The 27,599-nt window shown below is 49.3% G+C and overlaps 1 protein-coding gene across 1 annotated transcript in view; it reads right to left on the bottom strand.

Moving 5' to 3' along the window:
- The window catches only part of PDS5A (PDS5 cohesin associated factor A), a 1,342,323-nt gene that overhangs the window by 490,574 nt on the left and 824,150 nt on the right, over positions 1-27,599 (bottom strand). The window contains exon 23 of the mRNA XM_078678314.1: positions 2,764-2,900. Within this exon, the coding sequence (XP_078534440.1) occupies positions 2,764-2,900 (137 nt within the window). The remainder of the gene's footprint in view (positions 1-2,763; positions 2,901-27,599) is intronic.

Genomic DNA, 27,599 nt, shown 5'->3' with positions numbered 1-27,599 from the left:
GTCATACATTCACCTCCGTACAGAGATCTGGGCCTAAATCCATCGTTTTTTTGCTCACCATGCCTTTCCAGTTTGAACCCAGCCATATGCAAATCAGATCTCTGTACTGGGGTGAATGTATGACATTGTTCTGCATTCTGTCCATCAACTGTTGTTTCTGCATTTGTCACCCCGAGTGGGACGGGTATGTCCAGACGTGAGTCCCGTGCTCTCCACGCCACTGGAGTCAAGCTATCCTGGCTGAAGACGGCTGATAGCCAGAAACCGGTCTTAGGATGCTTGATTCCGGTCCAGGGAAGACATGGCTTGGCAGTTCGGGCTGGACTGTTCCCATGAGGCACAGGGTCAAGGCTGATTTGCATATGGCCATGTCTGTACTGGGGTGATGTGGTGAGCAAAAAACTATGGATTTAGGCCCAGATCTCTGTACTGGGGTGAATGTATGACATTGTTCTGCATTCTGTCCATCAACTGTTGTTTTTGCATTTGTCACCCCGAGTGGGACGGGTATGCTCAGACGTAAGTCCCGTGCTCTCCACGCCACTGGAGTCAAGCTATCCTGGCTGAAGACGGCTGATGGCCGGAAACCGGTCTTAGGATGCTTGATTCCGGTCCAGGGAAGACATGGCTTGGCAGTTCGGGCTCGACTGTTCCCATGAAGCACAGGGTCAAGGCTGATTTGCATATGGCCATGTCTGAACTGGGGTGGTGTGGTGAGCAAAGAAACGATGGATTTAGGCCCAGATCTATGTACTGGGGTGAATGTATGACATTGTTCTGCATTCTGCCCATCAACTGTTTTTGCACTGGAGAAGTGAAGGTTGTACCAGCAAAAACCGTCTGGGTCCTGAAGATTGGGGACTTTGTCAGGGAACAAATTATGGACAAGAAAGAATTAGGACCATCTTACAGAGCACCTGTACCTGCCCTGGCGGTCAAAGGTACCAGAACTGTACTTCTGCCCCTGGCCTGTCGCTGAGTCAAAAGGTTGGTCTCCATTGATGTGATGAAACCACACTATGTGGCCAATTCTCAACAGTACGTCGCATGGGTTCCTGGGTAGCCGCCGAACTCCTCTCGCAACCTTTCAAGAAATTCAGATGGAAGCTTTAATAACTACAGAAGATTCCCCTCTCTAAAGAGAAGCTGTAGACAATGAAGTATTACTTCTTACTGTTGGAACTACAACTGTACTGTCAGCAAGTACAGAAAAGCAAATCTCAATTCTAAAAACTGATTAAGTCTACGTAAATATGCCATAGATCGAGTGATCTCCCAGCTCTACAAAACCTGCTGAGCGGCCAAAAACAGAACAGAAGGTGTCTGGCTACTGCGTGCATTATGAGGACTTCTCATCGGATTCAAGTGAACCTGAGTTACCACCGCCTCTACCTTTCAAGCTACGAATACACTCTCTCTATCTTTGCTGAAAAAGATATACTTTGCTACTCCTTGGTTACATCTCTGGATCACAATTGGATTACTTTTCCTGGTCCTTTGGTTTGGTAACTATCTTTTTCCTACTTCTGAATGGATACCACCATCCGCGTCAGACAACGGATGGGGAGAATGGGAAGAGTGACGATGCTTCTTCGCCTTCTTTTTGTGCTTCAACTTACCCAAAGACTTAGACGATGAGCGGTGGTGACGGCTCCACGACCAGTCCGTGACCTCCCTCTTGACCGGCACAGAGCAGACTGCAGGGCCTCAAGAAGCTTTCAGGACCGCTCCCACAAAGACTTCGGGTTCATGGCCTGGCAGTCTGAGCATGACTTCGGGTCATGGTCACGATCCAAACACAAAAGGCACATGAGGTGCGGGTCCGTATTCAACATCAATTTGTGACAGGAGTCACAAGCCTTGAAACCGGTCCGAGGAAGGGACACACCTACGTGCACCAGGAGTATGACGACTCAAAAAGAAGTTGACAATAAAACCAATAAAAGACATTTGAAACTAAAAAGAAGTTGACAAAAGTAAAATAGTCAAAAAGTGACTAGAGGTACCGCTCTCTCCGCTCTCTCTTTTGGCTGGCGCGGAAAAAGAAATAACTAATGTCAGGGCGTGAGGGCGGAGTCTAAATAGATACGGCACCCTCATCCTGGCGATCACAATGCCGAAAGCGGAGTCTACCAACCCGCAGGGGTACTGCTATGAAAAAGTTTCTCCGGATCCAGTGTGACGCCTGGGGATAACTCTGGGGTAGGGAATCTATAACTTATATTCTCTTTCAGATAGTCAGGATTTTTAGTTAAGCAGTAACTGCAATAAAAACATGGCCCGTTTTTTTCTAGTCTGCTGATAGAAAATTTTCATATGCTACATTAGAGCTTTATTAGATTTTAGGATTAAAAAAAATCAAAATAGTACAACAGAATAATATAATAATACTGGTCTTTCAAAGGTCAAATAAGCACAGCGGTTTATTTTCTAAGTAAAGTTAAACAAATTAGCTATTTTCTAAGACAGCTGGCGGAGGGCACACTAAATTGCAGAGTACATGGTTTGAGCAGTAAGATCTTAGCACTGAGGCATAATCTTGCTTTTTTGTCCCTTTGAACACTAGATATACATTTTCACTTTCTTTACATTTGTTAATGACGTCCAACTAGCAAGTTTCTTGGCATTGAGAATCTTTTTCAAATGCCATATGTTGCCACTTTCACTAAGAATAGTATAGGTAATTGCCCATACATGTATCAATAATAAATCTGAATACATTAAAATTATTTACTATTCTGGAGAAAAAGTATTTGGACCTACCTAATTCTTTTCTGTTCCGTGAGGTCCCCTTCACTGACCAGCATTGCTGATAACAATCGGAGGGTAGAATTTGCAGATTTTGACTGGTTGTTCTTCATTCCCAGTAGCCAGCGTACCAGTAGCTTAATAGCCTGTACCTGTATGAAAAAGCATATGAAGTATTAATCATACCGCAATTTTCTTTTTAAAAAAATAAGATGAGCGACAGGTGAGCCTTGAAAGCACTCCAACACACCAAATATATTAGAAGAAAAATCCTATAACCCACTGAACAAATATTTAAAATGTAGGCCCTGTAAACGAACAGTGAATATCTGACGGTCAGAGCGTTGTCATCAATGTGGCTGTTGGAAAAAAGTCAGTTAACTTGGGAACAATATTTTTAGTGGATACCACATCTTTGGATAGATTCCTCAACTGCTGAAAATCCTTCAGGAAACAGATTGGATCCAGAAAACTTCCTGTAGGCATTAGTTCTCCAGCACCGAGGGATGGTGCAATGAGACACTAGTCACAACTTTATCCACCTCAGAAGTGCTAACTTCAGGTTATGCCTGACGCAGAACAGTAAGATGGTATTTGACAACAAGGACAAACGCTTAAACCATTATGAGATCAGGGTAACTTATTGGAAAAAAGTGATACAAAGGTTCCATGGAAATCGTTCATAACTGTCTAACATCATTAAAACTGTGCAAGTGTTTGTTTATTCATAATCCATTTGCAAATGTCTATCTGCATAATATTCTGGTAACTAACACAATGCCATGCTTTAAGCAGTGCAAACATTACAGTTAAACATAAAATTACTGGTGACTCAAAGGTTGTCCATCAAGGACATATCTGAATATGAATCCTCCAATTTGGTCAGATTTCCAAAGTGAGATGATCAAAATACAACCTCAGTTAATTTCTTTAATGAACTCTTCCACTCCCAGAGACACAAAGCCAAATACCAGGCTGAACGAACCAGTGTGCAAATGTCTAGATTGGGATATTTTTAGATAGAAGACTCCATACCACAGAACTGCTAGGTGGGAGTGTGGTGGTAATCTACAGTTAGAGTAGCCCCCAGAAAAAGTGTTACCAAAGGTAAGTAACTTTCTCTTCTGAAAGATACTGCTATTCTTAGACTCCTCACCATGTAAAAAGTTACCAAAGTAGTACCTCTCAAGGTGGTGGGTCTGTGGAATGGCTCAAACTTAAGTCCTGCAGAAACAAGCGAGTAAAATGCCCATCTCGACAGACCGGACTATTGTGGCATTAGTGGTTAGTGAATGTGGGCACTGATGCCCACAAAGTTGCTTTAAAAATATCTAGGATAGGCACTCTAATGCAGTAGTAGCAAGTTTGGTTGTGGTGGGATGAGCCTGTAGGACTTCAGGAGGATGCTTCCTTTTTTTCTGGAGGATGCTTTTTAGCAATGCATAGCAGGTCCTAATGCTATCCATCGAGAGATGGTCTGTTTATGCACTGCCTTGCCCATCTTTGCCCAAGGGAACCCCACAAAGAGCTATTTTACATGGCTCACTGAAATGCACGTGCACAGGAAGTGGCTGATACTTTCTCCTACTAGGAGACTGGGTGAAATAAGGACAGGGCAGAATATTGAGAAGAATGCGGTCTCAGGCCAGGCCATCATCTGCGGGAACCAATGCCCTGACTTAAAAAGGCAGGAAAGACTACTGTGAGGGCTATAGCTGTCTAGACATCAGGCCTCTCGCATATCCCCTAAAAGAACAAATTGTTGTTGGGATTACCAGGCAACAGGCCTAGAGAGCGTGCTGTGGCTCAGTATTCTTTAATAGTTTATATTGTAGGGTCGAACGTTTAGCTAAACGGGTGGGAGCCATCAAAAAGCATGTCCATTAAGGACGCCCAGAAGTCCCCGGAGAACCCTGTGGACCTCATCTATGCGTGTTGCTGTCAAAGCACCAGACTAGTACACACAGCCCTGCTTAGACAATCTGTGGTATTTAGGCGAGAACGGAGAGCAAACTTGACCGCATTCCAACTATCTTGAATAATTTGGGCCGATGAAGGATGAAGTTCTTCTGGGGCCGCAGGTAAGATCTTACCCAGCATGTCCCAAAGTGTGTAAATGTAGCAACACTGTAGGCAGCTCGCATTAACTGACCTCAGGGATTGGCTGGGCAAGGAAAACATTCGCCAAAGGTGTCCACTCATTTCAACTCAGTCAGGGGGATTATTTGGAAAGCCATTAGGTTTACTTATGGTGGATATCCATACCACCGTGCTCTCCTCATACTAGTTCAAAACATTGGAGCTGGCCTATGTTGACAGACCACTTCTTGGATGAGTGGGGGACAGAACATGGCTTAGCCTAACAGTGTGTAGTCAGTAAGGCATTAATTAAAGGGCAAAAGCAGTTTGGTCAATGCTCAAACCTTCATAGTCAGGAGGTGAAGGTCAAGGACTTCAGCAGCCTTTCTAAATACTGTGGCAAAGGAAGTACTCACCTCTGTCAATGGTCCAAGAGGACAACAAACCAAATGTCCAATGAGGTGTCCAGTCCACTGGCCTCCTTTAATATGTACTAACTGTCCCAACCATTGCCATATCCATACGCTGGCTCAAATCAGAGTCTGAGCCAAAAAGCTTGTGTAAGGTAGGAGCAAGGCTGCAGGGTAGTCCCTCCTGCATCAATAAACAAAGTGAAGGAATGGGCTCTGGCACCAAGCCAGACGCCAGTAAAGAACCCACAGTGGGTTTCAGTGGTCCAAACGGTGCAGAGGGATAACCCTCCGAGTGTGTTAAGACTGTAGGGCCCGCGGATCCTTGGTGCTCAAAGGGGTGCCAGAGGGAACCAGAAGCATGCCACAGGAAATGCTTCAACTTGCTGTGAGGTCACTCCTGGGTAGGGTTTTATTTTCTTATCAAATGAGTGCTGGTGCCTAAATCTTTGGCAGAGACCTGCGTCCGGTGCTTTTAAATGATGGTGTGCTAAATACAAAAGTTTCATGGTCTTTAATTCACCTACAGCCTCTTCTCATTCTTGTCAGTCCTGCTTTCTCCCTTTGCGATGGTTTTTCAGTCTTTCTCTACCTCCTTCTGACCCTTTTCTGCGTTTTTCCCTCTCTTACTCTGGGTCAGTACCTGATGAGGAACAATAAGTCCCTGTCCTCAAAGCTCAGTGCTGGTGGGCATCACCAGCTCAAATGAAGTACTGCCCATGGGCCCCGGAACTGTGAGTGCTGCGGAACCAAATTAGGCATCAGCTCCTTGGTGGAACAGGAGTGAGACTGAGAGGAACAGTGTCGCCCTCATGTCTTCCTAAGGAGAGGCGGGATGTGGCAAAGTCTTGCTTAGACTTCTGGGGTTTCTTATTAGACTAACCAGAAAACTTTGATTGTGAGGAATCCTTCATCCAGATGGATACCAGGGGGTTCCTCCTTCCAGTTGTCCATAGCTGATGCCTCCAGTCCTAGTGTCCAGCAGAAAATCACAACCAGGAGAGAGCTCCCCCTCCATTGCGCAACACCTTTTAAGTAAGGGCGGAAGGTTCTAGCAGTGCAGTACCTCTGGCCTATCCTGTGGTGCAACATCACCTCTTCGCCCCAGTCTCAACCCTCCTGCACAGCATGCTGGGACAATTCAAAATGGAGCCATCCAGGAGTCACTAGTTACATCTCCTCTGAGGGCCTCATCTCTGCCCTTGCGGACATCGTTGCCAGGGCCTTTCCGATCAAAACCTCAGAGGGAGCTCCCCTCCTATGTTGGCCTACGAGGTCTGGGCTACCTTCTTTGTTCAGTGGACTTGGGAGGTAAATCCCTGATACAGTGCGACAGCTGATTGATGCAGATCCTTCACCTCCACCCCTTTCATCTTCAGGCGCGGTGTGAAGCACTGTGATTAGTTTCCTTTGTGTGGGGGAGACCTTTGTTCCTGCTACTGGAGAGAAATGTTATTAAGTTAACACAGTAGGGTGACAAAAGGCTTAGGGCCATCGACCTTAGCGAATGCGAATGTGCTCAATGGCATGTATGAATGCAAAATCTATTTAATTTAAGGAATCGCAAAAAAAGCGATTCCTCATTTAGCGAAAAGTGCCAATCTGCGAAAAATCTGCGATATTGTACATTTGCGAGTTTCAAGGTTGCGAAAATCGCTAATTGAAAATCGCAAATGTAGGAAATCGCTTAAAAATCGCAGATTTGCCAAAATCGCCAAATAAAGAATCGCAATGATATGTATGAAAATTTCGCAATTTGCAAATTTTGTAAAATCGCAAAATACAGAATCGCAATTACCACCAAGTAGGAGCAGGTGGTAACCAGGTGCAAACTATTTAAGCAGCAACAGAATTCAAAAATCTGTTTACCACAATGGCGGGGCTGTACATCATAGCTAGGAGAATGCGTTTGAGAGCTGCTGCACAGAGGAGACTACGCCAGGAGAGGATATTCAGTTTGCGCGCCAGCATCTCCCAGCGCCTTGAGGAGGAGCTGTACACCCATTACAGGCTTGAGGAAGACCGCATTAATGATTTAATTGCAGAACTCAGACCCTACCTTGAACACCCCACACGCAGGACAAATGCCATCTCCACTGAAATACAGGTCCTGTGTTCATTACACCGGTTGGCCCCTGGAAGTTTTCAGGGGGTGATTGCTTCAGCAGGAGGGGTGTCACAAAGTGCCCTTTCGCGATTCTTCCATGCCTTCCTAGATGCTATGGTTCAGAGGATGCAACATCACATTTACTTCCCAAGCACACCTCAGGCAATAGCACAGACAAAGCAGGACTTTTATCAAATTGCGCATTTCTCACACGTGGTAGGATGTATTGATGGCACACATGTTGCTATATCCCCCCCCCCCCCCCCCCCAGCAATGAATATGCTACTTACCAGTATGCATCTGTTCTTGGCATGTAGGGCTGCTGACATTCATATCTATAGCATAGATCGCCGCCTAGTGTTGGGTCCGGATGATTGCACATTGTTGTCCTGGAAGAGTCTTCGAAGTATCACGAGATAGGTGGCTCCTCCCCTGGACTACAGTGCGCATGGGCATCGACTCCATCCCCAGATTGTTTTTAGCCATTGTGGCGAAGATGGAGTGTAACAGTGTGAGCGATGGCCATGCTAAGAGTAAGTGTAAATTCTGAAGCCGCTACAGGCGCCGGGGAGGAGGGCGGGCGATATGAATGTCAGCAGCCCTACATGCCAAGAACAGATGCATATTGGTAAATAGCATATTCAGTTCGAGGAATGTGGGCTGCTGAATTCATATCTATAGCATAGAATATATAGCAGTCCCTCCATTAGCGGCGGCCGCCTGTGCCAGCTGCAGACGTTTGAAAAAGTGTTTTTAGAACAGCCTGCCCTACAGCTGCTTGCTGCTTTGAGTGCACATCTACACAGTAGTGTTTAGTAAATGTGTGTGGGGTAGACCATGTGGCTGCTCTACAAATGTCTTCCAAAGGGATATTACCAAGGAAAGCCATGGAGGCCCCCAGCTTGCGGGTGGAGTGGGCTCTGGGGGGGACCGTTAAAGTGCGCTTAGCCTTGTGATAGCAAATTTGAATACACTTAACGATCCACCTGGCTATACCTGCTTTGGAAATGGGGTTGCCTTTGTGTTGGGCAGAAAAGGCAACAAAGAGTTGTTTCGTCTTCCTAAAATCTTTGGTCCTATCGATGTAGTACATCAAAGCTCGTTTGACGTCAAGAGTGTGGAGCATTCTTTCAGCCACTGTCTATGGGTTTTGAAAGAACACAGGCAGTTCAATAGTCTGATTGACATGGAACTGTGAAACCACCTTAGGAAGAAATTTAGGGTTACTGAGCAGCACCACCCTGTTTGAGTGAATCTGTATGAATGGCTCTTGTACAGTGAGCGCCTGGAGCTCACTAACACGCCGCAGTGACGTTATGGCTATTAGGAAAGCCACTTTCCATGTTAAGAACTGAATCTCGCATGAATGTAGAGGCTCAAAAGGTAGGCCCATCAGTCTGGTGAGGACCACATTAAGGTTCCATACAGGAGCTGGCGGGGTTCTGGGAGGAATGACCAGTTTCAGTCCTTCTAGAAAAGCTTTAGTGGCAAGCACTCTGAAAACTGAGAGATGCTGCCTGTTTTGGAGATAAGCCGCTATGGCGGATAAGTGTATCCGAATGGAAGCATACGCTAGATTGCATTTGTAAAGATGTAACAAATAACAGATTATGTTGTGAGTAGATGCATCTAGCGGGTTGATGTTGTGTTCTGCACAGTAAATGACAAACCGCTTCCATTTTGCTGCATAGCATGATCTGGTGGTGGGCTCTCTCGCCTCCCGTATGATATCCATGCAGTCGGGAGGTAAGTTAAGGTAGCCGAATTCTAAGACCTCAGGAGCCAGATCACCAGGTTGAGCTGTTGCGGATCTGGGTGCTGAATGTCGCCATGGCTCTGCGTCAAAAGTCTGGGTGTGAGGTGCAGCCTTTGATGCGGTACCACGGAGAGTTCTAGAAACGTGGTGTACCATGGTTGGCGTGCCCACGTTGGAGCAACCAGGATGAGTGTCATCGAGTGTTGCTTTAGCTTTCGTGCCACTAGCGGTATGAGAGGTGCTGGGGGAAAAGCGTACGCAAATCTGCCTGACCAGTTCATCCATATCGCATTGCCCTGCGACTGTGGGTGAGGGAACCTGGCGGCAAAGCTTTGGCATTTTGCGTTTTCCCTTGTGGCGAACAGGTCTATCTCTGGATGACCCCACTGCTGGAAGTACGGGCGGAGTACTGATGGATGTATCTCCCACTCGTGCATTTGGTGGCTGTACCTGCTGAGCAGATCCGCCATCTGATTGTCCTTGCCCGGGAGGTGTTCCGCCATGAGGAAGATGTTCCTCTGAATGGCCCACTTCCACATGCTCTGAGCCAGATGAGACAACTGTGGAGAGTGTGTACCTCCCTGCTTTTGAATATAGTACATGGCTGTCATGTTGTCCGTCCGGATCAACACGACTTTGTTGCACAGATGTACCTTGAATGCCTTCATCGCCATGAAGATTGCCATCAGTTCTAGGTAGTTGATGTGCATCTTCTGTTGCTGCGTTGTCCATAGTCCCTGCACTGTGTAGTGGAGTACATGAGCTCCCCATCCCTGGAGAGATGCGTCTGTCGTCAGGATAATCTGTGGCACAGGCTCCTGTAACGGTCGGCCCTTGCAAAGGTTGTGTGGATTCCACCAATGCAGAGAGTTGTATGCCCGACCGGTCACCAACACTAGGTCGTTCAACTGTCCATGAGCCTGAGTCCACTGGTGCGCCAAGCACTCCTGAAGCGGACGCATATGTAGTCTCGCGTGCGGGACTATGAAAATGCAGGAGGCCATCATGCCTATCAACTGCATGAACACTCGTGCCGGAAGCGAGTGTTGCGGCCTGAACTTCTGGATCAGCGACTGAATGCTGTCGACCCTCACAGAATTTGGCTGAGCCGTGGCTGCCACAGTATTTATCGTCGCACTCAGATACTGCCGCACATGGGCTGGCTGAAGGTGCGGCTTTGGATAATTCAGTGAGAATCCCAGATTGTGAAGAAGGTGAATGGTGTGGGACATGTTGGCGGCGCACTGCTGGGCTGACTTTGCTTGGACAAGCCAGTCGTCCAGATAAGGGTAGACGTGAACGTTTTGTCTCCTGAGGTGCGCAGCCACTGTCGCCAGGCATTTCGTGAACACCCTGGGCGCCGTGGTCACTCCGAAAGGGAGGACCTTGAATTGATAATGCTGATTCTGAATGGTGAATCTGAGGTATTTTCTGTGTGATGGATGTAGTGGAATGTGAAAATATGCATCCTTGAGATCTAATGTTGCGAGGAAGTCTCCCTGATTGAGCAAAGGAAGAACCTGCTGCAGCGTTGGCATGTGAAAGTGTTCTGAGAGAATGTACTGGTTGAGGGGCCTTAGATCCAGTATGGGTCTGAGGAACCCGTCCTTTCGGGATCAGGAAGTACAAGGAGTACACTCCTGAGCCTCTGTCCTCCACCGGCACGAGCTCTATTGCCCCTTTTTGCAGAATGACGAGCACCTCTTGCTACAATAAGTGCAAATGCTCTGTTGACATAGGACGGTGCCTTGGTGGGATGTCGGGTGGAGTGGACGTTAACTCCAGACAATAACCGTACTGGATAAGTTTTCGGACCCACCTGTCTGTGGTGATGGATTTCCAGACTGGCAGGAACTGCTGGAGTCTCCCCCCGACAGGTGTTGTATGGTCGGGGGGCAGTGACAAGGCGTCACTGTTTGTTGGCAGCGGAGGATCGGGAGTTGTTGTTTCCACGACCTCTGCCCTTGGTGCTGTTGCCACGATAGCCGCCTCTACTCTGCTTGTTGTAAGAGGTCTGCGCCCCACTTTTAGTGTACTGTGTTTGCTGGGACATCTGGCCTCTGGAAACACCTCTATTGCCTGAGCGACGAAAAGTACTACCCCTGAACTGTTGGGACTGGAGAGCCCCCATGGACTTTGCAGTCTCGGTGTCTTTCTTTATTTTTTCCTGGGTGGTATCCACCTCAGGTCCAAATAAGCGATCAGGGTTTACAGGCTGATTGAGTATGGTGGTTTGTATCTCTGGTTTGAAACCGGAGATTCTGAGCCAGGCCTGACGCCGCAGCGTCACACTTGTGTTAATGGCCCTGGCCGCGGTGTCTGCTGCGTCCAGTGCACATTTAATAGAAGCGTTTGAGATGAGCTTCCCTTCTTGAATGAGCATCTCCGCTGCCTCTTTATAATCATCGGGCAAGTGTTTTAACAGGGTCTCAAGTGTATCATAGTGTGCCCTGTCATATCTGGCCAAGAGTGCCTGAGTGTTTGAAATACGCCAGATATTGTCCGCTTGAGCTGCCACCCTCTTTCCTGATGCTTCTAGCACTTTCGATTCCTCGTCAGGGGGAGGAGCATCACCAGTGGTTTGAGAATTTGCCCTCTTCCGGGCATTAGAAACAACCAAAGAGTCCAACGGCAACTGGCCCTTGATGTAGGTAGGGTCGCCAGGTGCCGGCTTATACTTCTCAATCCTAGGGTTTATAACCCTGGCACGTGTGGGTTCCTTAAAAATGTCTGCAGCATGTTTCAGAACCCCCTTTAGCATTGGCAGAGTCTTGACAGTCTTTTCAGAGGTGGAAAAGGTATCAAACAGGAAGTCCACCTCAACAGGGTCAGCATGCAGCTAGACGTCGTGATTTTTAGCCGCCCTCTCAATGAGAGCATTAAATGCCGCAGAATCCTCAGTAGGGGACGTTTTGACATTATACACTTGAGTGTCCTGGGCAGTGTGCGGGTCCTCAGGGTCCCCTGCATCTGCCCATGAGTCCTGGTGATCCTCAGGATCAGTGTTGGCAGGGAAGTTGTACTCCTCATCATACCCCTCCCCAGCCTCCACATCTGAATAAGTGGGTGAGGATGGAGCAATGGTCCTAGGCCGTGGATGAATCGGCTCAACCAGAACTGGGGAATCCGTAGAAGGCTTTTTTTGGGTTTCAAGGGAATTGTGTAGGACTCCATAGGCTGTGCCGGCGTGATCTTTCGCTTGTAGAGTGAAAGTTTACCGGTGTCGGCGTCGATAATTTGTTCCGACTGCTCCTCCATTAGGGGTTGTCGATGCTTTGAGCTCACAACTGGCTGTGGAGGCTTCGACCCCGTGGACACCTTCATGGGCGCGTCGTCGACCGTCCTGGGTGCGAACGCCTTCAGCGCCACTTTCGGCAGCAGCGTGAACTGGATCGGCGCCGTCGACTTTGGCGGTTTGGCAGCAGGCTTCGGGGTGGAAGTATCCTTCGGATCGACCGCGGAAGCCTTGTTCCTGATGCGTTGCAATGAGTCCGACACCTGCTTTGTGAAGGAGGCAGACGGTTTCGTCGACCCGACAGGCGTTCTCGGTCTACCAGCATGTGCAGACTCGAGCGCTGAACTTTTGGCCTTCTCCGGCCGATGGGGAGGAACTGCCGCTTTTGGATCGCAGTGTCCTCCGTCCGTGACGACGGCCTTCGGCGCCGACTGTTTCGGGTCGGCGGCCTTTTTTGGTGCCCCAGTCTTCGGCTCGACGCCCTTGAGCGACTTCGGCTCGACGCCCTTGAGCGACTTAACCGGATCGACAACCTTCTTCGGCTGCCCCGACATGTCGGAAGACGAGGAGGCGACCAGAGCGACAAACGTCTTCTGTTTCGACGGCGTCTCTATCACTTTCGGTTTCGTCGAGACCGAAGCTTTCACTTTCGGTTTCAACTTGACCAATGGCGGCTCCGCAGAAGTGTCCGTAGCCGGGCCCGTAGGCGAGACCGTGGATCCAGGTATAAGGTCTTGGGTAAGGCCATGTGGCGATCCCTCGACCTGAGCCTTAGTGATTGTTCGATCGGGGCATGGCTCTTCACCTGAGCTATCTTCCGTGGCCCCATAGGCCTCATTGTCGTCTCCTACCTCGTCGACGACTTCTTCTGCATCGAGCACTTAGACGTCTGCGTCGTAGTTGTAGTCGATCTCCTCCGTTGGAGTAGTAAGCGGCTCTCGAACTTCTTGCTCGTCCGCTTCTTCCCCCTCGAAAATGTCCACCGGTGCCGGGGCCGTCTGCCGGGCCTCCTGGCGCGCCACTCGCCTAAGTCGAATCGTCTTCTTAGAGCGAAAACGGGAACAAGCCATACAGTTGGCTTCATCGTGATCCGGCGAGAGGCACTTGTTGCACACCGGGTGGACGTCGATGTGTGGATACTTCGATCCGCACACGGGACATTTCTTGAACGGGCTCCGTTCCATGATGTGTTGTCGAAAGTCTGGTTGCGTTGATTGGGCCTCGAGTACCGAAGAGCCACGCGACTCCTCAGGATGTCCGACTCGGGAACAGAGCTGGGCACCGAACGCAAAAACAATACCGACGCAATAGGAAAGGCCTTCGGGCCTAAGGAAAGTCTCTATCGATTCAGATCTTGAGTGATCAAATATGCATCCGAACACAATGGCGGAAAAAAACAATCTGGGGATGGAGTCGATGCCCATGCGCACTGTAGTCCAGGGGAGGAGCCATCTATCTCGTGATACTTCGAAGACTCTTCCAGGACAACAATGTGCAATCATCCGGACCCAACACTAGGCGGCGATCTATGCTATAGATATGAATTCAGCAGCCCACATGCCTCGAACTGAATACATCTTTAGAAACCGGAAATGCTACCACTCACTGAACATTCAGGTGGTGTGTGATGCCAAACACATCATTACTGACATTGTCTCAAAGTACCCTGGCAGCACACATGATGCATTCATCTTCCGACACAGTGGGATATATCGTAGACTCTCAATAGGGGAGTTTGGCGAGGGATACCTACTCGGTAAATACCTTCAGACATAGGGGTCATTTGTACCAACTACCATGTGCATGTCACAGACTAACATATTTTCTTCTACCCACAGGTGACAGTGCTTATGCAGTACGGGATTTCATCTTGACTCCCTACCTCAATCCCAACAATGCTAGTGAACGCAGGTACAACAGGGCACACATTGCAACCAGAGGCACCATCGAACGGACATTTGGGATCCTGAAAAGCAGATTCCGGTGCCTCCATAAAAGTGGAGGTGCACTCCAATACAGCCCCAATACGTGTTGTAAAATAGTGGTGGCTTGTGCCATGCTCCATAATATTGCCACACGAAAAGGGACACCAGTGGAGCTGAGTGACTCAGGATCCTCTGACGTAGAGGGGCCTGGACCAGGACGTATGGTAGCTGGTAGAGCTGTTGCAGCGGCTGGGCGCCAGAGGCGTGATGAGATTACGCGTAACTATTTTTAGGTAAGGAAAAACGACGCAATGCCAATGAATGCAAGTGTGAATGTTGTTTTTAATCCTTAATAGCAGGATATGTATTAACTGAAAACGTACAGTAGTCATACAAGATATATTTGGCACATGTTTCGTTCACAGTGCTCAGAAAAGTGAACAAGTTTAATGATGCGCAGCCTAATGTTCATTTGCAGGTGTAGCCCTATTGGTCCTGCCACTACAGCGTCTCTCCAAGGTGGGCGGTGCTGCTCCGACCTGACTGCATATCTTCTTCACTTGGAGTCAGGACTCCCGGCCCTGTTGTGCGTACTTGGTGCAAATCATCCACAGCAGTGGTCACTTGCAAAAGTGCATTTGCAATGTCTTGTGCAGCATGTGTGAATTGTCGCTGCATCTCAATGCTGCGTCTGGCCTGGATGCTTGATGTAGCCGCCAAGCGGTTGATGGCCCGGGTGTACCTATCTTGGCGTTGCCAACCTCTGCGCCTAGCAGTACCCTCTGTACGCATTTCGTCGCATACCGCCTGTAGGCCATCCTTCAGGTCATTCCTGAGTCCACGGAAGCCCTCCCTCACCTCCCTTTGTAATAGTTTAATGTTTTTGCCTGCAGGCGCTGCACCTGCAACATGTTGAGTTCCAGTCCAGCAAAAACTGAATCCTCGCCCTTCAACATTGTTGGCCGTGCGTCGTCTGCGCCTGGCCGCACTTCGTGTGACATGCTGGTCTGTTGCAGGTCCCTCTTGCTGTGGCTGTGTGTCCACATTGGTTACATTTTCACCACTTGCATCGGCGTCAACCTGAATTGGCGCAAGTGGTCTGACAATGTGTCTCCTTCTTTGTCTGTGTGTGGTCACGGGGCTGTCCTCCCCATCCATGTTCACATCTTGGCCGGCATCTCCTGACTCAATACTCTCAACGACTGTCCCACTGCCTGAGGGCTGTGTTGAAGATGGTGCTGTGGACAGAACAGCACACATTAATTGACTTTACTAACTTGCACTGTATAAAAAAAAATTCACAACTATTTGATTTACATTGGTCTCTTGTTTCACTGTCATGACCTGCAGAATATATGTGACTATTTTAGCTGCAATTTTAACACTTTGATTTACATGTGACTACATCTCCCATGATGCATTGCTATGTCTGGCTGTGTGCCTGCTCTGGACTACCTTTCTTGTTTCATGACCCTTGCTCACTGCTGGGGGGTGTAAGGGGTGTGAGGGCATGGTTCTTACCTTTTCCAGATGCTGGCTGGTCAGAGCTGTCGAGATCAGCCACTCCTCCCACACTCTCTGGTTGCAGGGTCCCCTCAACCAGTTCCTCCAGGGGTGTGGAATCAGAAACAGATGAGGTCCCACCACCTGTTATCCTGGACTGCTCCAGCCTGGCAGCTAGTTTTTCCTTGGAGCGCAGGCGCAGGTCGTACCAGCGCTTTCTGAGGTCCTCCACACTCCGGGGTGTCACACCCACAGCATTAACCTTGTGCTGGATCTCTTCCCAGATCCTCCTTTTGCGGCTCTCTGGCACCTCCCTGGATTTCCTTCCAAAAAGTAATTCATGGTGTGACACCATTTCATGAATCAGAGCCTCCAGTTCAGCCTCAGAAAACTTTTGTTTTCTTTTCCTTGAGCTTTCACTCTCCTGCTGCTGAGATTCCTGCCTGGGCGTGGCTCCACTCTCAGCCATGTTTCTCCAGGTACACACTGCACTGTCCCAAACACACCTTCACTCTGCCTCTGATTCAGGAACTTAGGTGCAGCATGGGTAGTCAATCACTTCCTGGTTGTGATGTCATCATGCTGCACCAGAGTTCCTGATTGGCTTAATAGCGAAATTCGCAAAATTGCGATTTTTCGCAAAAATTGCGATTTTTTACAGAAATAGCGATTTTTATAGCGATTTCGCAAATTGAGCGATTCCTACAGGTTAAGGAATCGCATTTGGAGAAATCGCAAATAAATAGCGATTTTTAAGGAATCGCTGATTACATACCGATTTACGATTCTGAATGTGCGATTCGGTAAAAATCGCTATTTCAGATTCGCAAATCGGTACTTTCATACATATGGCCCTTGGTCTCTGATCCTGAGCTGAGCCAGAGAAATAAGACCATCCTGGATGAACCATAAGCTGTACAGATATCTTCTTGCAACTCCCATATTTGGGTTTGGCATACAGATTTCACACCGATTCGATGCGTCACTGGTTTCTGTAGGCCAAGCAGAACTCTAAGGCGGTCTTCCCCATAGGTGTATACCAAAGTGCCACTGCACACAAGACAGTGAACCACGCTGATTTTCTCTCTGAGTGTACACTAAGATAAGGAGGCCAAACCCAGGTCAATATCCAATCCTGGAAAGTCCCCTCTGCGCCAGGCCACCTGCGTGCATTTACCAGGCTGTGCACGACAGGAGTCTCCCATGCACAGCCCCCCATGTGTGCACATTCGTTCACATGTAAACGAAACATTGCTTGACCACAGTTTTTCACTGGTTGGCTGCCGCAGAACTCAAATGCAAGGAGGAGTAATCTAAAATTCTCCTGTTTGGAAAGTTTCCCCCTTGGTTTAGGGAAACACTCTGGACATCTGATTCGGTCATCCTGCCTCATTAGGGAATCCCGTCAAGAAGTTAGGGGTTTGGTTCGAGGAGAACCTCACATTCTCGACCCAGATCAAAAAGCGGTCAGAGACCAGCTTTGGGTTTTTAAAAATTCTCAGAAATTCCTCCCCCTTCTTCCTCGGGCTGCCAAGGAGACAGTTAACCAAGCCCTCATTCTTTCTTTCTTGGTTGATTACGCCAACGCTCTAGACATTGGTGCCCGAGCTACTTACTAAATAAACTACAAGTGGTGCAGAACGAGGACTCCAGGCTCCTCCTGAACATCCCTGCCAGATGCAGCGTGAGACAACATCTTCGTGCTCTACACTGGCTGCCCGTAGCAGAGTGGGTTAAATTCAAGTCCTTAGTTATTGGCCATCGCGCTCTTCATGCCACAGGGTCAAGTTATCGGCAGAAACGCTTCTCCTTTTACATTCCCGCAAGACATTTGCGTTCTACTTCCCAACTCCTGGCCCAAGTCCCGCGCTTTTGCTTGCAAAGGACGTGCGGTAGCTCTCTGGCTGTGAAAGCCGCTCTAGCTTGGAATGCGCTGCCCCTTGCTCCCCGCTGCATTCAGGACCCCATTCATTTTAAAAAGAAGTTGAAAACTTTCCTCTTTCCCTAAATCTGGCTCTTCTCTCTATCTCTCAAAGTTTGCGCCAGGACACACTCGTTATATCTGCGCGTTATTAATGAAAATAACATAACATGTAGCCAGCCAAATGCCCCTTACCCTTCCTGCATTAGGCGGCCTTATCTTAAAACGTGGGCACTGGCAGTAAACACATGCAGTCCATCTACCGTGAGCATACAGTGGGTGAGTTACCAGTTGTGAGGCTCTTCCAGAGTAAAAATATCAAAAACCAGGTTATCAAAAAGTGAAAAATACGGGTGGATTTGATGGGCAGAAGCTATTGCCTCACACCATGCCATAACTATTCTCAAATGAGCATTTGTAATGATGGCCTTAGCCTGTGGAGCCCTGAAGGTTTAACTAGCAATTAGCATGAAAGGAAGCATACATCGATGGAAGCTCTGGAGAACATCTGTACCAGAGCCAATGCCATCTTAGTCACCCTAAAGAGGCCCTCATACACCAACTGGTGAATCGCCAACAGGTTGCACAATACCATCAAGCCCTGCAAGAGGAGGACTTGCATAACTGAGATCAGAGCCAGATTGAAAAACATTGCAATCATATCATGACCATCAGCAATCCTCTAAGAACCCAGACAGGTTGAATGCAACATTACAGTAATGAATGCCAATTTTAGTCACGGAACGAGTTGGAACTACTGAGTAATTATTGTAAAATCCAAGTCATACAGAAAAGTAAAGGTGGTGCTTTGAACGTGTTCTGTGGGGCACGCCTAGCTTTCGCAATGCTGCTGCATCACTCTTGCCTTCTACTTGCTTTTCTCTCCTGTTTTCAGGACCTCCTCCTTGCTTTTACCTCATTTTCACTGCTTTCTCCTTGTTCCACCCTGTTATTCAATGGGAGAAAATTCAGGTTGCAGGTAAAGTACGATCGCGTTACTTCTGTAATCCAGTACTGGTCTCCTAGGGGCAACACTGGGGTCTTAACTCAAAACAGGTAGGTAATTGCCTTTCAGTATTTCGTGTGATTTTTAAAGAATATTTCAAGTTTTCAAAAGTAGACACTTAGAAGAAATTTCATAGAAAAGTAGACAATGGGTTCCCATGGAGAAAATACAGATTACTAGTAACCCCGCTAGGGATTACTTTTACGGTTCAGTACTGGGCTGAAAGGTAAAGTACTGGCTTCTCCCCTGCTCATAGGCGAGTACTTCGGAACTTGGACTTTGGCTGATTTTATGTGAATATTTTCAGTTTTCAAAACTTCACACTTAGAAAATTTTCGAGTCAAAATGGGTCAATGTTATCCAATGGCAGGTAAGTAAATTACCGGTTTCCAGGTGAGTACTTGGCTGATGGAGTTGAGGTTCTGGGCAGAGACTCTGGGATCCCCCAGGGTCAGGTAAGTACAGTTAGTTCAATCCCAGCGACACGGGGCGGCCGGGTGTAGAGTTAGGTAGGCCCAATGTTATCCAATGAGGGAAGGGGGGCCTTCGGTTGGTGGCTGCTGGCTAGCAGGCTACGCGGCTGTGGGAGCTGGGCTCCTGGTCACTTGTTCAGGGCAAGGGAGGCAGTAGGATAGGACACGGGGATCACAGCCACCGGCACTCGGGCGGCTGGGTGCAGGGTGCTTTTGAGTCGTCGGGCGCTCAATGTTATCCAATGGGAAAGGTCAAAAAGGAACAAAGGCTGCAGGCTCGGGGACGGAGACTCTCCAGGGGTGACCAGCACTTCGAGAGGTAAGTTGGGATCTTGGAGCACAGGTAGGTACCCCAAAGGGAGGCACAGGGGGCTGTAGGGCGCCGGGTGCAGGGTTGTCTTTGGGTGTCGGAAAAGCTTACCCTCTGCTGGTCGCGGTTGGGGTAGCCCCTGGTTCTGAGTCTGCAGGTGTCGGCTGGTTCGTCGAGGAGGGTCTTTGGGCACTGGACTTTGGGTCCCAGTCGCCGGGGGGACGTCCTTGTGCTCGGCTGGTGCAGAGTGGGCTGGTCCGGAGCTTCCTGGTGGGCACCAGGTGGGTTGTTGCAGCAGAGCCTCTGCTGATGGGAGTCCCAATCTTCAAGAGGGTCAAGGCAGGCAGGTCCTCTGGGTGTCCCAAGGTTGCTGTCCGTGGGGGTCGCCGGGTTTAGGCAGGGGCAGGTTCCAGGGTCAACAGGCCGATAGGGATGGGGCCAAGTCAGTTGTTGTTGTCCTGTTAGCAGCTGCACGGCGGGTCTTCTTCTTGATCTTCTTTCTTCTTTTTGGAATCGGGATCTGAGAAAAGAAGGTTCAGGGAGCCCCTAAATACTCAATTTAGGGGTGTTACAGGTATGGCAAGAGCAGGGACCAATGGGTCCCTGCCCTGGGGTGATTACACCCCCTAGCCTGCTCCTCTCCTGTGGGAGGGGGGCAGGAGCCTAGCTGATATTGGGCAGGGCTCCCCATCTACAAGATGGCCGGAGCCCGGGGTCGTGCTTCACCTCGTCTCCTCCACCTGAGGGGTGGAGTTGGCAAAGGTTGGCACACCCCCCTTCCTGACGTAGTTTTTCCTGCCAGTGTTCCCGCAATAGTGGGGGTAGAACTGGTGGGGACCAGTTGCTGGGTACAGCAAATGGTCTGGAGAAGCTCTCAGGAGGTGGCATGCATTTGAAGCTTCCCCCTGTCCATCCTGGAGGAGGAGACGTAGCACCTCACCCAGGATGTGCATTGTTGCTGGCCCAGGATAGTGGGGGGGCTCTCCACCCAGGGGTCCAGCAACATGTCTGCTGTGAGGCAGCCTCTGCAGCCACTCAGCCCAGACATAGATTGTAGGTTCGGGTGTTGGAGGGCATCTCTAAGATGCCCTCTGGTGCATTTTACATTAAATCCCACACTGGCATCAGTGTGGGTTTAATGTGCTGAGAAGTTTGGAACCAAACTTGTCAGTCGTCAGTGTAGCCATTATGGTGCTGTGGAGTTCGTAATGACAACCTCCCAGCACCATATACTCTAAATGACATCACTGCACTTACAGAGCCCAGGAATGGCCCTGGGTACTGTAGGGGCACAGGCAGGGATCATGCACCTGTGCCCTCACCTAAGGCATAGGGCACCCAGCTAGAGGGGAGACTGAAGTATGCCAGGGCAGTGGGTTCTGTGGGCATGGCACACAGGGATGTGTGCCATGTCGACTCTTGTTTTAGTTCAGTACTTAGGCACTCAGCCTGCAAAGGCAGGGTGTGGGTGCCGGGGTAAAGGGCCCCTGAGGGTGGCACAATAAGTGCTGCAGCCCTCAGGGGTCTTCTCTGCTCACCATGCCCTGGGTACCTAGGGTACCATTTACTAGGGGCTGACAGGTGGCCAGAGATGCCAATTGGGTCTTTGGTTACAGTACAGTTTTAGGGAAGGAACACAGGTCCTGGGTACCTGGTTGGCAGGAGCCCAGGGCACACTCAGCCAACGCACATCAGCAATTAAGAAAAAAAGTGGCACTTTCTCAAAACAGTCATCTTTCAACTTCCTGCAGACGCATGTCAATATATTATAACTGTATTATATCAACTTGTAACATGAAATGCTAAAGCCCAATAAATAAGTTAAAACAAAAAAATACATAGATACCCGTCTGGTCTCAATGATGACAGGTTAATATTCTGAAATGTTATCTTTACAGGAATTTAGTCCTGTAAGGGGGAGTATTAATTCATCATCCTCTAGCATGAAGAATTGTTTCTCTTTTCACACAATCTAGGATAGTGCTTCAAAAGTTTTAGAACTAAGACGCAATTTTCAAAACATCAAACTTTTGTGAACCACCTAGCTTTAACAGATGTAAGATGAGGCCAGTTTTTAATCCAATAGTAAGCATGCTTTCAAAATGCTGCGAATTACCACATTATCATACTCTCTATGTTTTGTGTTCCTCTCAAACAGCAATTGTTAGTAAATGTCACAACCATGACCACCCCCTTTGATAAGTCTTTGTCGGACTGAGGTCAATATATTGATCTGCCAATAAGTTTGAGATGGTGAACTGCACTGAAGCTGGAACACTTTTCAGAGTGGGGTGTAGGACGGGGATCTGTTCACTAAAATTTCCAGGCTTCTGAAAAATCTTGGTGTCAATACCAGAGATATTAGCAAATTTGAATAAACCCTCTGCAGCAGAGAAAGTGTGGGGTAGAGCCTAATCTCCAGTTGTGTCTTAAAACGAGGTGCAGTGATGTATCTTATGCTCAATATCTACATATATTGCAGCTTTATACCACACAAACTCTACCCAAGGACATTGGAACTCTTTACATGAGTACCAGATGTAGGAAAGTGTCTCCTTTTGACATGGTCACCCGTACTTTTTTCCCTGGGTACTGATGCTTGTCGACTGAAAGTGCACTGGGTCTCTACTAAACAGGCCCCAGTGATCTTTCCATTAAAACAAGTAAAATGTCTATTTGTACCGCAATTGGCAAGGCCTTTACCACCCCTCTAAGTCCCTATTAAGTAGTACCTTTGGCACCAAGGGTATAGGTACTAAAGAGGGTCCGTAAGGGCTGCATGATGTATTATGCCACCGTAAGTGACCCACACACAAATTGCATACAGACTGCCATTGAAGGCTGCGTGCAATTGTAACTGAATTTATATAGCGCTTACTACCCCGGACGAGGCATTGAAGGACTTTTTTGGTGAGTCACACGCTACTCCGGAACCCAAAAGGGATTAGTGGTGAATTGGTATATAGAAATAAAAAATTAATTTGAGCGGTGGCAATGTTAGTCTGGTATTTGGATTGAAAAGGATAGTGGAGAGATAGAAGAGGGAAGAGAGTAAAAAGGTATTTGGGGGGGGGGAGGGGAGTTCATAGCAGTAGGAGGAGGTCTGGGATGAGCAAAGGTGAGGGGAAGAGTCAGAGGGAAGGGTTTTGAAAGGCTTGTTTGGGAAATTTGAAAAGTAAAAGAAATATGAGATGATGCAAGGAGGTGTAGAGGAGGGAACAGTCTAGAGAAGGTTATTTTGGGGATCGTAGTAGGGGAATGGAATTTGAGATGAGTCAGAGTGGAGGTAGAGGATATATTGCAAGCGGTATATGGTGAGATTATAGGGTAGTGCATTAGAGATGCTGATCTAGAAGCAAAGTAATACATATAAAGATACACAAGTACATGGAAGGAATATATGGAAAAGGAAGGTAATACATGTAGATGTAAGTTGTATTTAATAAACTCAGACTTTTAAAAGCTGCTGTAATTTAAGTTATTTTTTTGTAATTCAATGGTGAAGCAATTGTAGATAAATAGTCATGATACAATATGTACATATTTATGCAGTATATACAAAGGGATATGCTGTGTAGTCATGTTTGAGTATGGTGGTTATGTAGGGAAGAGCCAACTCGTGTAGTCTTCTGAAGAAAAGGTAGTATCCATGGATCTTATGCTCGGGGGTAAAGAGTACCATAGTTTGGCTTAATGAACAGAGAAGGACGTGCCACCAATGGTTTTTTTTTTACCATTGTGGGATTTTGAGGAAAGGTTTCAATCTAGAGTGGTTACCTGGCCTCCCACAACTGAAGGAAGTGATGCATTGTGTGCAGTGATACCGCAGATCCCCTAATCTCTCACACACTCTCTCTCTCTGTCATGCTCATGCACACTCCATATACTATATGTAAGTGACGCTTACAGCACACCTTAAAACCCTAAGGTAGGGTGCATTATCTGTAAGGAAATATGTGTATGAGCAGATATGCCCCTGTGATGTCTGGTTCCATTGCCACAACATTCCAAGTGTTCAGGAAGCCATCTTAAACATATGTACTGGGCACTGGTGATTACGAGTTACCCAGCTACATAATAACTTCACTGAAACTAACAGTGTTTGGTATCCAACACCTTCTCCTAATAAATCTGTAATGTTGCCAGTACCAGATTTATTATGACATGCACCCAAAGAGCAAATTGGAGGTGCCCCTTGAGTACCTACTAGTCCTTCAGTGTGCTGCCTGACTGGCATCACCCAGCCTGCCACCACATACGTGTTTCTGACCCCCTGTAGTCCGGACCTGGGAATGGGTCTAGTAGGAGGCCGTAGCACATGGGCAGGAGCCAAAGACTCAGAACCCACGGGGCTCCTCTGTCATCTGAGCCTGCGGACCAAAGGGCGCACCAACAGGATTAGCCTGCTCAAATGTGGCGCACGTGGCGTCATAAAACTCTAAGTTGGGCTGAGGGTCGCTCCTGGCCTTGGAAAGGGAGGGAAAGGCGGAGCCGGCCCGGACACCCGCTCCACAGAGCCTCGAAAGTCAAGGTTCCTCCGCCACTTCGCACGGGGCGAAGTCGAAGCACACTTCGACTTCTTGTGGTGCCTCTTACCTGTCTTTGACTTGAAAAGAGGACTTCGATCTACCGGAGTGGTGCACAAACGCACAAGTTACTACTTGTGTAACGATATATCTGTAAGAGACATTAGTTAGTGATAGATTCATTACCTTAGAATATCCCCAGGTGTCAGACTGCATCCGGAAATTTTTGCGTAGCAGTACCCTTGCGCGTCGGTAGGCATCGTCTGCGGCTCCGCGTCCGTCGGCGTCGTGGGCGCCGTGATGACGTCGTCGGACTACTTAGACGCCGCCTCCGCGTGCTGACGTCAGTTCTTAGCCACAGCTTTTCCGCGCCAGAAACGCAGAGCTATGCTAAAAACCAACACTGGTGCCTTGAAACTAGGGCCCTGAAAGGGGATGTCCTTAACCCTAGATATCGGTTCGCAGAACGGGGAGGATGGGTGGGTCGGTAAGGAATCTATCACTAACTAATGTCTCTTACAGATATATCGTTACACAAGTAGTAACTTGTGCATCTGAAAGAGACACGTTAGTGATAGATTCCTTACCTTAGAATAGATACCCCAGCAATACCAACGCCGGTGGTGGGTCTGCGAACCAATAAGCACACCAGAAAGTCCTGGAGGACGGAACGGCCAAAGAAGCCATCCCTCCGAACTGGACTGTCCAGGCAGTAGTGTCTTGCAAACGTGTGCAGCGAGGTCCACGTAGCCGCCTGGCAAATGTCCTGCAAGGGCACTCCCCGGCCCAGGGCAGTAGTAGTCGCCGTGGCTCGGTGGAGTGAGCCCGTAATCCAACAGGGGGCTCCTTTTTAGCCAAGGAGTAACATGCCTGGATACACAAGATGATCCACCGAGAGATGGTCCTCTTGTGCACCGCTTTCCCCTTCTTAGCGCCCACGTAACCAACAAAGAGTTGGTCATCCACCCGGAACTGGCGTGTGCAGTCCAAATAGAATGAAATCGCACGTTTTGGGTCCAGACGGTGGAGCCGCTCTTCCTCTTTAGAGGGATGCGGTGGCGGGAAGAAGGTGGGCAGGGTGATCGACTGCCCGATGTGGAAGGCCGTGACAACCTTGGGCAGGAAAGATGGCTTAGTACACAAAACAACCTTGTCCGGATGGACAGAAAGGAAGGGAGGAGTACAAGAAAGGGCCTGGAGCTCGCTCACTCACTCTCCTGGCAGAGGTGATGGCAACCAGGAAAGCGGTCTTCAGAGTAAGAAGGCGGAGAGGACAGTTGTGAAGTGGCTCAAAGGGAGCGCACATCAGAAATGTAAGAACAAGGTTCAAGTCCCACTGAGGCATCACAAACGGAACAGGAGGAAACGTGTGTGTGATGCCCTTCAGAAAGCTATTTACAATAGGGGACTTGAACAAGGAAGGTTGATCAGGCAGCCTTAGAAAGGCTGAAAGGGCAGAAAGGTAGCCCTTGATAGTGCCCAGAGCAGAGCCCTGCTGGGCAAGAGAAAGAAGGAAGAGAAGAACCTCAGAGATAGGGGCAGCAAGAGGATCCACAGCCTTTGCTGTGCACCATGCCACAAATCTGTTCCACCTGCAGGTGTATACCGACTTAGTGGAGGGACGCCTGGCTGCCAGAATGACGTTACAGACTTCAGGAGGCAAGTCAAATGGCCTCAACTGTCGCCGCTCAATCTCCAAGGATGGAGGTGGAGACTGGACAGGTTTGGGTGGAGGACCGTCCCCTGCTGCTGCGACAGAAGGTCCTCCCGAAGAGGCAGACGAACCGGGGAATCGACTGACATACTGAGTAGCTCTGGATGGATACCAGTACCTTCGTGCCCAGTCCGGAGCCACAAGGATGACTTGGGCCCGGTCGCGCTTGATCTTCTTCAGCACTCTGGGCAGAAGTGGTATAGGCGGAAAGGCGTACAACAGACCGCAACTCCACTCGCGACGAAAAGGGTCTCCGAGCGAGTGCCGCCTTGGAAATACCAACGCGCAGAACAGATGACATTGCGCGTTCTCTTCGGTGGCGAATAAATCTAACCAAGTCTCTCCCCATCGTTGAAAGAGGCCTTGCGCCATGTCCGAGTTCAGACGCCATTCGTGATCCATCATGCACAGACGGCTGAGCTCGTCCGCCCTGGCGTTCAGAGAACCTGCCAGGTGTTGAGCCACCAGGGTCACGCCCTGGCGTTCCAGCCACTGCCAGAGGCGCAGAGCCTCCTGGCAAAGGGTCCACGACCCCACCCCGCCCTGTTTGTTGCAGTACCACATGGCGGTGGTGTTGTCCGTGAACACCTGCACTACACTCCCCCGGACAGAGGGGAGGAATGCCTTCAGTGCTAGACGAATCGCCCCAACTCCAAAAGGTTGATGTGGAGCCGGGCCTCCGCCGGAGACCAGAGGCCTCTGATCTCCGCCTCTCCCATGTGGCCTCCCCAGCCCTGGAGGGACGCATCCGTCACAACTACGTGCCCCGGTTGGGGAAGGGAGAGGGATCTGCCGCTGACCCAATCGCGGTCCGTGAGCCACCACTGCAACTGTCTTGCAGTGCCCTCCGAGATTAGGACGTGGTCGGACAGGTTGCCCTGATGCTGGGCCCACTGAAACTTCAGGTCCCACTGCAGAGCCCGCATCCGCCACCTGGCGTGATGCACCAGCAGGATGCAGGAGGCCATCAGCCCCAGAAGCCGCAGCGTCAACCTGACCGAGACCCGGGATAAAGGCTGAAAGAGTGGAATCAGAGCCTGAATATCCCGGACCCGCTGTTCGGGAGGATAAACCCGAAACCGCGCTGAGTCGAGAACCGCTCCGATGAAAAGGAGCTTCTGAGAGGGACACAGGTGTGACTTCGGCACATTGATGGAGAACCCCAGCTGGTGCAAGAGGTCTGCCGTCGTCTGGAGTTGGCTGACTACTGTTTGGGGCGAGCCCGCCTTCAACAACCAGTCGTCGATGTAGGGGAAGACTGAAACCCCTAACATGTGCAGATGAGCTGCGACCACCGCCATCACTTTCGTGAACACCCGTGGTGCGCTGGTAAGGTCGAAGGGGAGCACGGTAAACTGAAAGTGCTCGTGGCCTACCGTGAACCGTAGGTAACGCCGGTGGGCCGGCAGGACGGGGATGTGAAAATAAGCGTCCTGCAGATTCAACGCTACCATCCAGTCTCCTGGGTCTAGGGCAGCCAAAACCTGAGCCAGAGTCGGCATTTTGAACTTCTCCTTCCGGAGGAAGCCGTTGACGTTCCGTAGGTCCAAGATAGGGCGTAGGCCCCCTTTGCCCTTCTTGGGTACCAGAAAGTAGTGGGCGTAGCAACCACACCCTACTTCTGGCCCAGGAACGCGCTCGATGGCCCCCTTGGCCAAGAGGGCCGTAACTTGCTCCTGCAGAAGTAGCAAATGATCCCCCGATACGCGGTGGCATGGCTGGAGGGGTCGTCTCGAAGGGGAGGGAGTAGCCCCTTCGGACGATCTGCTGCACCCACCTGTCCGAAGTGACAGTGCGCCAGTGAGAGTGGTGATGGCGAACCCTGCCCCCTACTGGCGTCACATGGGCCGAAAAGCACAGACTCGGAGGGTTTTGAGGCAGATGCT

Source organism: Lissotriton helveticus, chromosome 2_2, assembly GCF_964261635.1.
Source record: "Lissotriton helveticus chromosome 2_2, aLisHel1.1, whole genome shotgun sequence".
In the NCBI taxonomy this organism is placed as follows: Eukaryota; Metazoa; Chordata; class Amphibia; order Caudata; family Salamandridae; genus Lissotriton; species Lissotriton helveticus.
Note: the sequence above shows the minus strand (reverse complement) of the source record. Positions and strands in the feature narration are given on the sequence as shown.